Source organism: Tauraco erythrolophus, chromosome Z (genome assembly GCF_009769465.1).
Source record: "Tauraco erythrolophus isolate bTauEry1 chromosome Z, bTauEry1.pri, whole genome shotgun sequence".
NCBI lineage: Eukaryota > Metazoa > Chordata > Aves > Musophagiformes > Musophagidae > Tauraco > Tauraco erythrolophus.
Window position 1 is genome coordinate 87355770 of NC_141496.1, and position 12829 is coordinate 87368598.

Below are 12829 nucleotides of genomic sequence, written 5' to 3' on the forward strand. Positions count from 1 at the left end.
ATTGGAGAGAATTTCACTGCCACTTGGAATGTTAATCCAATACCAGACTAACTCTTATTTGTGTGTCTATGGGTTTTGAGAAGTGGCTGTCTATAGATAATATTGCTGGAAAACAAATGTTGCAGGCAAATGGAATAGTACAGGCTATCTTGTAAAAATCTCTGTCTGCTGGTCAAAGAGTGTGCTTAGTAATTTAAAAGGACCTTTTTTATTTCTTTTTCACTTCTGTTCCATCTCAGCCTTTCCAAAGCTATTATCCTCAGAGTGGTCACATTACGTGAAGTGGGTAAATGTCCACCAAGTTTTATAATCTCATTTTAGCTATTAGTTTTATAATCCATGCAGTAGTCTTTAGATAAAGACTTTTTAGTGTCGTTCTGACTTGGTCCAAAGTAGAATCATGACCTTAAAATCTTCAGCTAGCCAAGTCTACTTTAGCTGGAAGAACTTGCTGTTCCTCACTGCAGGCATAGTGTTTACTGTTAAGTAAAGAGAAAAAAAAATAAATATTAAGAGGTATTAGAAATACAGTTTGATGCAGTGATTAAAAAGCATTGAGTATTCAGAAAATATTCATTCAGGTTTTGACTCTGGTCTGAATTTGTTTAAATTTGGAGAAGCCAATTAACATCTCTGGACCCTATTCTCATTCTGTAAGACTGAAGGTGGAAAGCTCAAGGTGATCCAGATCTGCATAGTTATTTTGATAGTCTGGTAGAAGGTGTTACATCTATTAACTTTAATATTATTTACAGCATTCTTATTGTGAGTAATAGTAGTATTTAAAAAAAAAAAAATATTTTACTCTTTCCAAATGGTTGCTCTGCCCTCCAGGTACACATATATACATAGCAGCACACATAAAGCACAGTCTGCACAGTAACAAAATCAATTTTTCTAGGCTTTTCTACCAAAGTACTTTGATGACACATCTGTTAGGATAGTAGCGATATAACCATATTACAAAGATCTTATACATAAAAGGGGGAAGAAATGTAGGAAAGTATTGTACCTGATTAAGCTTCAATTAAATTCCATTCATTAGACTTTGTAAATAAATCAGTCCCACATCATGAACCTATATAGCTGAAGTACTTTGGAAGAATAGTTTGTGGAAGAAAAATCCCACTCTTCACATTCTGCAGTTTAAATGTCCTGTGGAGAGACATAGGACTGCAGTCCCTAGGCTTGCCAATTCCTTATCTTTTTTGAATGTTAAATTAATATTTAAAGCTATTTATTCAAAGTTGACTTAACCACTAGAATAGGAAAGATCAGACAAATCAGTTGCAAGAAATGAAGTATGAGGAAACCAGAACTCTTTGACAAAGTATTCCTTGGAGTAAACGTGTTGAATGAAGCCAGTGAGTAAATGATAAGGGCCTTTACGCTCTGGATGTAAGAAAGCAATTTATCAAGAGTACATGAACTCTCTAGTGACAAAAAGCCAAGAAGAAACCAAAGTACAGGAGAAGTCCCTATAAAATTATTTTAAATGCTCAGAAAGTTTTGTTTAAAAAAAAAAAGCAATGAGAATCTTAGGTGCTACAACGTAGTCCATAAAACAGAAAGAAAATTAAATGTAAGCATTGATACTCTAGTAAAGTGCGTGATGTCATATGCAATTCCATCATATTTAACAAAGGGATAAGAATTACCTTCATCCTGCAAACCTCCTCTCCCATCATCTCTAAATTATTCATGTCATAGTGAAATCCACATAGAAGGATAAAACAAACTAGCCGGCTCAAGTAGCAGTGAATTCATGACAGAATTTATGGTAAATCAGGGGACTAATTTTTAACATGTTTTAAAGGCTGAAGTTTAGGGTGTATCTGTTTTCTCCTTTTTCCCTGGAAGTTAAGTCTCAAACCTTTAACTGTACAAATCAGTTCTGCATAGCTTCAGTCTTGGTCATCAGCTAATCATGACTTTTCTCTTTTGAACTTATGAGTATCATAGTCTCTGGGGCTCAGGTGAGCACCCTTCTGCTGTCGGAATTAAAGTTAATTGTGGCCTTTGGAAACTAGGCCTGTTTCAGACTGCATCTGTGAAAAAGAATCACTCAGTGATGAGTGGTGCCCCTTAGGGATCCGTACTGGGATTAGTACTGTTTAATATCTTAATCAGTGACATAGACAGTGGGATTGAGTGCACCCTCAGCAAATCTGCAAATGACACCAAGTTGAGTGGTGCGGTTGACACGCCTGAGGGACCTGGACAAGCTCAAGAAGTGATCCATGTGAACCTCATGCGGTTCAACAAGGCCAAGTGCAAGGTTCTGCACCTGGATTGGGGCAATCCCTAGTATCAATACTGGCTGGGGGATGAAGGACCTGTTTGAGATTGAGAGCAGACCTGTGGAGAAGGACTTGGGGGGTACTGAAAAGCTGGACATGAGCTGGCAATGTGCAGCCCAGAAAAACATATTCTGGGCTGCATCCAAAGAAGTGAGGCCAGCAGGTCGAGGGAGGTGATTCTGCCCCTCTACTCTGCTCTCATGAGACCCCCACCTGTAGTACTGCATCCACCTCTAGGATCCCCATACAAAAAAAGACATGGACCTGTTGAAGCAGGTCCAGAGCAGGGCCACAAAAATGATCAGAGGGCTGGACAACCTCTCCTATAAGGAAAGGCTGAGAGAGTTGGGGTTGTTTAGCCTGGAGAAGAGAAGGCTCTGGGGAGATCTTTTTGCGGCCTTTCAATACTTAAAGAGGACTTATAAGAAAGATGGGGACAAACTTTTAATAGGGCCTATAGCAATAGGACAAGGGGTAATGGTTATAAACTAAAAGATGGTAGATTCACACTAGATGTAAGGAAGAAATTTTTCACGAGAAGAGGGGTGAAACACTGGAACAGGTTGTCCAGAAAGGTTGTAGATGCCTTCAAGGTCAGTTGGACAGGGTTCTGAGCAACCTGATGTAGTGGAAGATGTCCCTGCTTATTGCATGGAATTAGACTAGATGACATTTAAAGGTCCCTTCCCACCCAAACTATTCTGTGATTTCTATTTTTCCCTTCCAACCCAAACAATTTCTGAATTGTTCAGGTGATATTTCTCTGGAAAATAAGTGCATCTGCCGAATTCAATATGTTTAGCTAGTTCTTCAGGATTATATTCTTGTCTTTCCTTTAGTTCTTCTCTTATAATTAACTCCTTTTCTTTCAGCCTTGGACAAGCTTAGTACTCAGCATCTCTACCACCCAACCCAAGTGGAGATTGTGCAGTCCAATGTTGTGTTTGACATCAGCAGCCTGATGCTCTACGGTACTCAAGCTGTGCCTGTGAGACTGAAGATACTACTTGACCGACTCTTCAGTGTACTGAAGCAAGAGGAGGTGTTGCATATTCTACATGGCTTAGGCTGGACACTTCGAGACTATGTTCGAGGCTACATCCTTCAGGTAAGAAGTAAAGCAAAGCATGTTTTCAAACCCAGTTAACTGATTTTTTTTTTTTTTTACAGATATAGCAACCATGCACTCAAAGAGATTGAATAATATGAAGTAAATTTAGTGTGGCATGTTGAAGACTAATGATGATGTTGGCAAAATAAAATATTCAATTTTTCCTAAGCTGAAAAAATGCAGGTTCCTTCGTATCATAGTATTTATTTGTACTTGCTTGCACTTATTGTAGGAAATACCTTAAATACTGCAAATACTGAGGTTAGCTAGCAGCAAGCCTGATTTGGTCATCAAAGGCAACTGGCAAGTTTTCAAAGGCTACTGTTTGATTTAAGAAACTAAGATCCAAGTCAGCAGCTCTTTCGTCTTTTCTTTCCTTCTTTACCAAGATATCTAATGAGGGGTAGATGAAATGGGGGTTGTGATCATGGTTGTGTTGGGAAGTATCTTTACAGTGTAGTGAATAAACAGGAAAATCCTGTTTATAAGGCCATTTTTAAAAGGTAGCTTTAAATAAAGTGTTACATGCAGATTGGTTAAGATAAGATAAGCAAACAAAACATAACAAAACAAAAATATGGACAGGCTTGCTTTATGAGTGCGGTCATGAATATGTATGGTTGCTTATCTGAAGAATTTAATCATCTGTTGGGTTCCAAAGTGAATTATTACATTTCAAGAGACTATTTCTGATTGAGAATCTAATACTGCATGCTTCTGAGTTCTCTTAATTGCTACTGACTTTGTGGGAGATCTGCGTCATCTAGAAGTCATCCAGTTATTGAAATGGACGTATCTGAAAAACTTTTGAAAATTTTAGTTTCTTAATTATTTATTTACTTTCTTAGGCAATGATAGCATGCTTGGTGCTATACAGAAAACATGGGAATCTTTACTTCTGCTCTGAGGAATTCTGACTGCATTTTTTAATTTCTCTTCAATTTTCGGTCCTTTGTGTGAAAGAAGTAAATTAACCTTACCTAGTTCTATGGAAACCTTCATCTTCTATGTTCTTAAATATTTTCTTAAATGCTCTATACACAAAGTTTTGCAGAAAAGTGTTCTGAATTGTAGAACAGTCCTAAAGTAAGGATAATAAAAAGGCTATCACTTTAATAATGAGATCCTGTTATTCTCATTAGGATATATACAGAATGGAGCTCTAATTGTTTTGGGATTCTCTTAGGCCTTGATTTTGTAAAAGCTAAATGTTACACATGTTCAAATACAGTAGATTCCATCTTTTCCATTACCAGTCTAAAACTTACATGCAAATATATATCCATTATATTTATGAAGTAGATCTCTATAGATGTTTGTATGATGTATGTGTATGGATGTATCTATAGATATTAGATATGGTATATAATTTAGATAGATATATGATATGTGTTTATAGAGATATGTAGTGTAATGGCATTATGTGCATACTGCATCTTATTTTATATTCCTGGATTCTGAATGCTACTGATCAAGAGGGCTGAATAAATATGATTTGCAAAGGAATACATGTAAAAAAATGCATCCTTTCTAAGCTGTAACATTAGAAAACTGCTGTTTACTAAGTGCGGTTCATAGTTAAGCATAACTTATTACAAGCATAAAATGTAATTCAGTGTCTCTTACAGACAAGAAGACTGACTGAAATCAGTAGTTTTCTTGTTTTAAAGGTCGTAGAATCAGGCTCATATTGATTTTGTTTTAATTATCTGTTGGATTGATCTTACTATATGCAAGAGTGGCTTGTAATATAATTACATAGAGGTTTATACAGAGTGAGATTGTGACCTGTGCATCTGAGTGGTGCAAAGGCCTATAATACACCGTTAGGTCAGAGTTCAGTTTATCTGGCTAAAACTCAATGACATTGTAGCCCTCAAGGCATGAATTTTACCGTTACCACATTCGACAACAGTGTATTGAATATTATGTCAGTTAAAGGAGAACAATTATCAATGAAAGCTAAGGGCAGCTGTTACCATCTTGCCACATATTGACTTGGTTAGTGCTGGACTGCGAATTGTGTTAGTGGGCAAATGAAGACCTGTGATAGGTGTAGTGGCTCTTGCCTGTTAGTTTAGCTCTATAATTTCAAAGAATCACAGACTGGTCGAGGTTGGAAGGCACGTCATCTTGTCCAACCCCCCTGATTAAATAGGGCCACCTAGAGCTGGTTGCCCAGGACCATGTCCAAGTGGCTTTTGAATAGCTCCAAGGATGGAGACTCCACAATCTCTCAGAGCAAAAAATGCTTTTTGCTTCCACTAAAGCTAGGAAGCTCGGTAGATGGCAGAAAAGAGAAACTGCTTAGTAAAAAATATATGTAGAGAAATCTTAGGAAAATTAATCAAATCTAGGATAACAGAAAAGTCTTGTTTAAAAAGCAGCTATCTGATAAAAAAGAGAAAAGGAGCATGCAGGGAAATTTGAAAGGAAAAGGATAGTGACACTAGCACAGTAAAAGTGCATACGGATGAGAACTACAGGTAATATGTCCTTCAAGCAAAAGGTGTTGTTCCATGAAACTCGACATTATAGAATTGGAAGTCTTCACAGAATTGTTCAAGGCTTTCAAACCCAGCTTTTCCACACAACAAGTTTCTGACGAAACGGCATGAGCTTCCTATGGGACAACCAAAAGTATCAAGTACCAAAAGAAATAGTCCAGCATATCACAGAGCAATGGGATTGTTGGTAGGCTGTCATGCAGTGAATTCAGGAACATCTGACCCTCAGTCTGGAAGTACAGTTCTTTTTAACTTGTCTGTAAACCTGTCTAAATTGTAATCTGGTCCAGTCAACGCTGGTAAGTTTATCATACATTCATACATACTCATTGTACATAAAATACAAAAATATATATATCTCTAGGAAAAGGTTGAATTTGCCACAATGCTGTAGTCAGAGAAGCGTAAACCAGCAAACCAGCTTGTTTGTCTTTAAACTAATAAAAATAATATTTTAAACTTGTAACTTGATGAAATGATGGATATCACTGTTTGGCATGAAAAGAAAAAAAAAAAAAAGGTTAGTAGCTTCGACAACACTTGCTCAGAAATACAGAACCTATTTGGAACCTAGAGACTCTGTAGCCTAAATCTCTTCTGCAAGGAATAAGAGAAGTAACAGAACAGGGAAAGGGAATGGTTGTGAAAAATTCCAGAATCCTGGTTCAAGTTCCAGTGTTCACTAATTAACCACAGTGCAACAGATTTGTAAAGCGGGTACAAAATCGGAGTTTCATGCCTTGGAAAGGTCTGAGACATCAATCTGTGCTGAATTTCCCCTGAATCATGATGGAAGTGTTAAAATATTTTAACATTTTCCCTAAATGGATTTTATTTTTTTGAGGGAAAAAAAATCACTTACTTTAGTATCACCAGATATTTTGTTTTCTGTTCAAGATTCATAATGAAACCCTTCTTCCCACAAAAAAAAAAAAAAAATACTTTTCCTCAGTAACTTTTGAGAAAAATCTCACCTCTTGCTCCGCTCGAGAAACAAGAGAAAACTAGTGCCTCTTTCTAGTTGCGTGTTAGCGCTACAAGGTGGGTGGGATTATTTGTACTACCCTTATTTTGACTAACAGTGTTTCTCAATAGCGAATTAAAAAGCAGTGGGCAGAGAAAAACGCAGTATTTATTGCTCCATTCAGTGGATGCCTTAATGGAGCAGAGGAAGGGAAGGAGCCCTGAAGCCAGCGGAGGTAACGTGATACACCACCTTTCGCCTTTGGGCACAGTCACGCATTGCCAGGAACGGCTGAAAGGCATTAAGGCTTGGCAAGCTTTCTCTGGCCTCTGTGCAATAAACCTGGTTTCTGGTGAATAGCTGCCTATCTCTGAAATGTCAGTGACAATTTGGTCAGCAGTCTCATCAGATTGCTCGCGGGATTAATGTTTCAGGGGAGGAGTTGTTCTCTCATCTTCGGTGATCCTCAGAAAAACCCTACTGCATAGGGAAATTTTCTGGACTGTGTCTGGTCCATGGGCATTCAGAGCCCTTGAGTTTCTAGGCTTGTTTATCCAGTGCCTATCTCAAGGAATGTTAGGAAGTGTTTCTTCTCTGAAAGGGTTGTCAGCCACTGGAATAGGCTGCTCAGGGAGGTGGTTGAGTCCCCATCCCTGGATGTGTTTAAGAATAGGGTGGATGATCTACTTGGGGATATGGTTTAATGGGGATTAGGGATGGTTGGACTCGATGATCTCTAAGGTCTTTTCCAACCTAGAAATCTATGAAATCTATGAAATCTATGAACTGTATTTGGTGTGGAGCTGTCAGTGAGCTTGTAGGTTTTCTCTTTGGGAACAGCAATAACTGTCTTTACATGACGGGTAATTATTCTGTCAACAACAGTAGCTGGTTTGGGTCAGATTCTGCACCTGCTTCTCAAGGAGATGTGATTAGTGGCTCTGTTAATTTGGGTAAAGTTACTTTTGCTGTAATGCACAGCTCAACTGTGAGTAAGCCTCCAGCCCTGGTTTGGTTCCAGCTGAGCTGAGTGAAGAGGTAACTTTGCCAGCTGTTCTCCTCTGCGCCACCCCTGGAGAATACTTTACCCCACCCATTTCCTAGCGTAACTGCATGTGTAATCGATCCCTCGCCAGGTTCTCTCTAAACAAGCCAGGTTACAAAAATCCTCCTGCTAAACATGTGCAAGTTAACTCTGACTGTTTTGAGAGGAAAAGACTACAGAGCAATTATGCCACTAGCAGTGAACAGCTGGGGCACTCAGCTTTTGCACTGGTCCAGCTGCAGATGACAGGACATGTGACCACAACTTAAAGGCCATAAACTGACTCTTTGCAAATAGGGGTTCAATGTTTTGAGTAACAGCTCAACACTTTTTCAACTGTTTTGTGATCAAGTAGTTGTATTCCCTTAGTGTAAAAGAGGAAAAGAAATATTATCTTTACAGTACAAAAAGAGAAGCAGAGGCATACAACAGAACATGGGCAGAATCAGGAAAAGGAGCTAGACCTAGGATTCCCATTCTTACCATTGTTCCCTAAAAAAAAATTAGATTATAGTCAGTAGCTCATAGGTAACGTCTTTGCTGCCAGACTCTCTGATGCCACTTACAGCTCTGAGAAAAAATAAAAAATAAATTAAAAAAAAAAATCAAAACTAAAGCCAGCTAGAAAAGTATGGGTATTCTCTTGGCTCAAAAGGTGACTCACTTACAAAAGTTTGTGCACTGGATAGTACATGGGGAATCACTAATCCTAAGCAAAGGTCTGTTCTATGGCAATGTCAATGTTGAAAACTGATGAAATGCAAATTATTAGATATTATTTTCTGCTTTGGGAAGACTGGAAATGAGAGTATGATGCTTTTCCTGGCTCTGTGGTTTCACTGTCAAAAGCGACTAATTGTAAAAGTAAGAAAAAAACTCTGAAATTAATTACATCCTCTGCCACTGCTGACTTGGGCTTGTGTGTTTCTTTGCCCACAGATCATCAGCACAATCCCTACATTAGGAATTTAGTTAACTCTTCAGATGATAACCAAGATGGACTGTGGTTTATTCTCCCATTACTGGGTTGGTTCTGTAGGGTTAAAACAACTGTTGAGCCAGAACAACTGTTTCAGTCACTGAAGTCAGCTAAGAGTAAACTCTCAGAAGGTATACATTGCTGAGGGAGGAGGGATGGGGGGAATTTAGGCATTTTTGCAAAAGACAACATCCCATTAACTAAAACAAACTAATTCAAATCGTGAAATTCATACTGCAGGGTAAATAATTAAGTTCTGAGATTTTTAAAGTAGAATTGGTCACATACATAGTCAAATGACATGCTCACATATATTGATGTTATGTTTGACTGACAATGTCTCAAGCTTTTGTAAAAGATAGTTGCTCTTGGTGGAATGAGTCGTTCTCACTTGCTGTCTCCCTTTACTACAACTAGCTTGTTCATGCACACCGTTCTTACATCCAGATTAAGTCAAGAGATTTGAGGAGAGACCAAAGAAAGAAATTTGAGCATCTTTAATAATACCGTTCTTAATTTCTTTTCTGTTCTTTCTCTGAGTAATCCCTTAGCACCTCATCCCTTCTAAGCAGGTGAAATATTAACCATATGCACAGATGGAAATTGCTTTACTGTGCTTAAAATTAAATATTGCCCACCATTGGCTTGCCTGTGGAGGATTTCAGAAAAGCATGAGTTCCGTTGCTATCTGACCTCTTTTAGAGACTTTAGAGTCTTAGCTTTCCCATCTGTAGTCATTTGCGTCCTTTTAAGATGTTTGAACTTTTGCTACAGAGCCCAAGTGCAAGGGCTATTTAATTAAACAGCTTGTCAAACAGCCTCCATTGCTTAAACATAAGGAACATTAGAAAGAAAACAAACAAACAGCAGCTCTGAGGATATCAGCTTTTCCAAGGTAGGCAAGTGGTGTCAGGTCGATGTAGTGATTGTATCATACTTTCAGTTCAATGTAGTCTGCTATCTATAATCACATGTCACATAATGTTTCTGTCAGTTTGTTGTTTTTTTTTTTCCCAAGTGCCATTTGTTGATTTACTGTTATTTTCTTTCTTAGCGAAAACACCTTTAAAATGATGGTATGCTGTATTGTTTGTGATAGAGAAAATTAAGAGAAATAGGCAATCAAATTATTATGTGGATGGGAAAAAAAAAGGTTTAGCCTTGCAACCCAGTGAAAGTTTGATGACCATTAATACAATAAAAATGGCTTTTGTATGTGAAGGTTGCTAATTTATTTAGTTGATACTGCTTCTCATTCCTCATTGGTCTGTTTGTCAGTCTCTTAATTAATACTTTGCACTTGCTTAGCTGTGATCACTAGAGGATTTCCATGCATTTTAAAAAGCAGTCACTTAACTCAGTCTTTCCATGTCTCTGTGAGTATTATGGTATTATGCCTTTTTTCATGTGTAGTAAAACTGATGCAGATAAAGGTTAAGAAGTTTATCTAGTAAAGACTGTAACAAAGCCAAAGTACAACTAAAGTCTTTCATATGCGAGCTTGTATTTCCCATAACACTGCCACCCACATTTAATTACTTGATAATGAAGTTACCCTTTTATAGCTTTATTTACTGTTTACAACTTTGTTAGATACACTTCTGTCTTCTGTTATCTTTCCCACCTTGTTAAGTATTGTTAACACTCATATGTATTCTTTTGTTCCGACTTTATTTTTCAACAGTGGCCCTCAGAGCAACCAAGGCTCTAAGCTGGGTAACATTTATCCAGACTTCTAGTCTCCCAGCATAGATGGGATTTAAATCTGGGTCTCTTTAGTATGTGCCCTGCCTATTTCTTGTTCTCTGTGCCGGTCTGTTCCCTTCTCCCTCTCTTTCCACTCCAATTTACTTAATCTGTTGTCATTGCCTCCCATGCTGCCCCCCTTTTTTTCTTGCTTATCTTCCCTGTTTCAGCCTCACCTCACTTTCACTGCCCCTCCTTCTCTGATTTTGCCTTTTTAGCACAGAGAGATGTAAAGGATCCATTAGATGATGTGTCCATCTCCAGAGTTTTCCATTCCTCCCACAGCATCACCGCATGCTAATATTTGCAGCTGTGATCATCTGGAAAGTTTCTCTTCTCCCATGTGAGTCAGTTTAGCATGACTCCCCTGCAATTCTGTGGAACAGAGGTTCTCTGCTATGCCCCTGGCTCTTTTGTATTCATCTTAGACGTACTAAGCTAGGAGTGACTATCCTATCTCTAAACAGAGGGTGGAAAAAGCTCAGATAAATCTTTAAGGACTGAAGAGGGAGATAGGAAACAGAGCAGAACTGCTGAGCCGAAGGGAAGCATTGTTGCATGTTTGAGCAAAGCAGTGCCACTTGTTCTACAGTGTGAAGTGCTTTCAGATTTTCTCTGTATCTGCACTAACTTGCCTAACATCTCCCTGCTGCTTTTGGTGCCGTACCTCTAATAGTAACACTACCAATCACACTAGTGCTACATGACTCTACTTATCAGGACTGTTAGCACTTGAACCAGGAAAGAATAAAAATAAAGTCCAAAGAGTTTGATGGCACTTCTGAATGCCACCAGGACAAGTTACGTGACAACAGATGTCTCAGTAACATGCAAAGATCGTTTGGATGTTCAGAATATGTGCAGCTGGAGAGCTGTGCTATTGCTGCTCTGTGTCTTGCATCTTGCAAGGGTAATGAAGCAGAGGGCTGTGTAACCCCTGGTGATCAACAGCAGTATACATGATGCTGGTTCTTAATGATTGCTATGAAATAGTCAGCCTTTATAACCATAGCATTCCACATGGCTCAAAAATGCAAAGAGAGCCTTTTCAATGGCAAACATTTTTGGCTGTGGAAGTCCAAAAGGGGAAAAAAAAAAACCACTACAAACCAAAAAAAAGGAAAGGAGAGACTTTTCTTTAGCTGTGTTTCTCCTACCTGGAATGTGTACTGTTTCCAGTACTGGGAGTGAGAAGCCATGTTCCCACTGACTGATGTAGTTTCACACAGTTGGGCACAGCTACTGGGATGGAGAGCATGGAAATGGCAGTTACTGAAGGTCTGTTAGGCATATGCCAGGACCATGTGCGCTTCCTTTTAAAAATGGAGCTGAAAATTTCTTCACCTGCCAAGGCCTGAGTTCATGGTCCTGTGTTTCTTTTGTGATAGTTGATGAAATCACAAACACCTTAAGTGGAGTGGGAGATGAAGGAGGTGGGAGGAATAGTTCACTCTCTAGGCTGTTTTAGGTGTGAGTGATGCCATCAAGCATTGCAGAAGAAACAGAGCCCTGAACTTGGGTCTTGGCAGGTAAACCAAGGAGGAAACTCTTTCCAGCTTTCTTGCTTCAGAATGTGTTCAAATTTCAGTTAACCATTTATGATCTCAGAAGTTTTCCTGTGAAATGTGTATGTGTGTGTGTGTGTGTGTATATGCAAATACTTATATAATCTGTAAATTTTATTTATATTTCTAGTAGATCGTGAGTGTGTGTGTGACAAAAGTCTCCATTTTTGAGATTGATTGTGGATGAGGAGAAGGCAGAGAACAGCTTTCCTTCTAGCCTGGAAACTCACTTTTCTTGCTGACAATGCCATGTTGAAACCCCTACTGGAATATATCCTGCACTATGTCTAAGAAATATGACCACTGAGTTGAGGACAGGATCTCAGGGTTACTGTCTGACTCAATTTTCTTGTAATAAATGCAGTGACCTGTTATAAAATAAAGAAAACAAAAGGGCATAAAGCTATTGATGGAAGGGAAATGTGTGTGTACATGTGGAGGGGAGTGAGTTGTGCCAAGAATCCAAGGAATTAGCATCATTCTTCTCACAAAATAAAGCTCAGAGATTAGAACTTCTGCTTTTTATAGACTACTCTCTTCACAGAGGACCTCAGGCTGAATTCAAGTCATGGTCCTGGAGGTGATAAGGTTGTGATATTAGCTGTTAGGCTA

At 38.6% G+C, this 12829-nt stretch overlaps 1 protein-coding gene across 3 annotated transcripts in view; it reads left to right on the plus strand.

The window, feature by feature from the left end:
* Positions 1 to 12829, plus strand: part of BNC2 (basonuclin zinc finger protein 2) — a 336975-nt gene that overhangs the window by 235983 nt on the left and 88163 nt on the right. For all 3 annotated transcript variants that reach the window (XM_086629489.1, XM_086629488.1, XM_086629487.1), the window contains one exon: positions 3173 to 3408. In XM_086629489.1, the coding sequence (XP_086485615.1) occupies positions 3173 to 3408 (236 nt within the window). The remainder of the gene's footprint in view (positions 1 to 3172; positions 3409 to 12829) is intronic.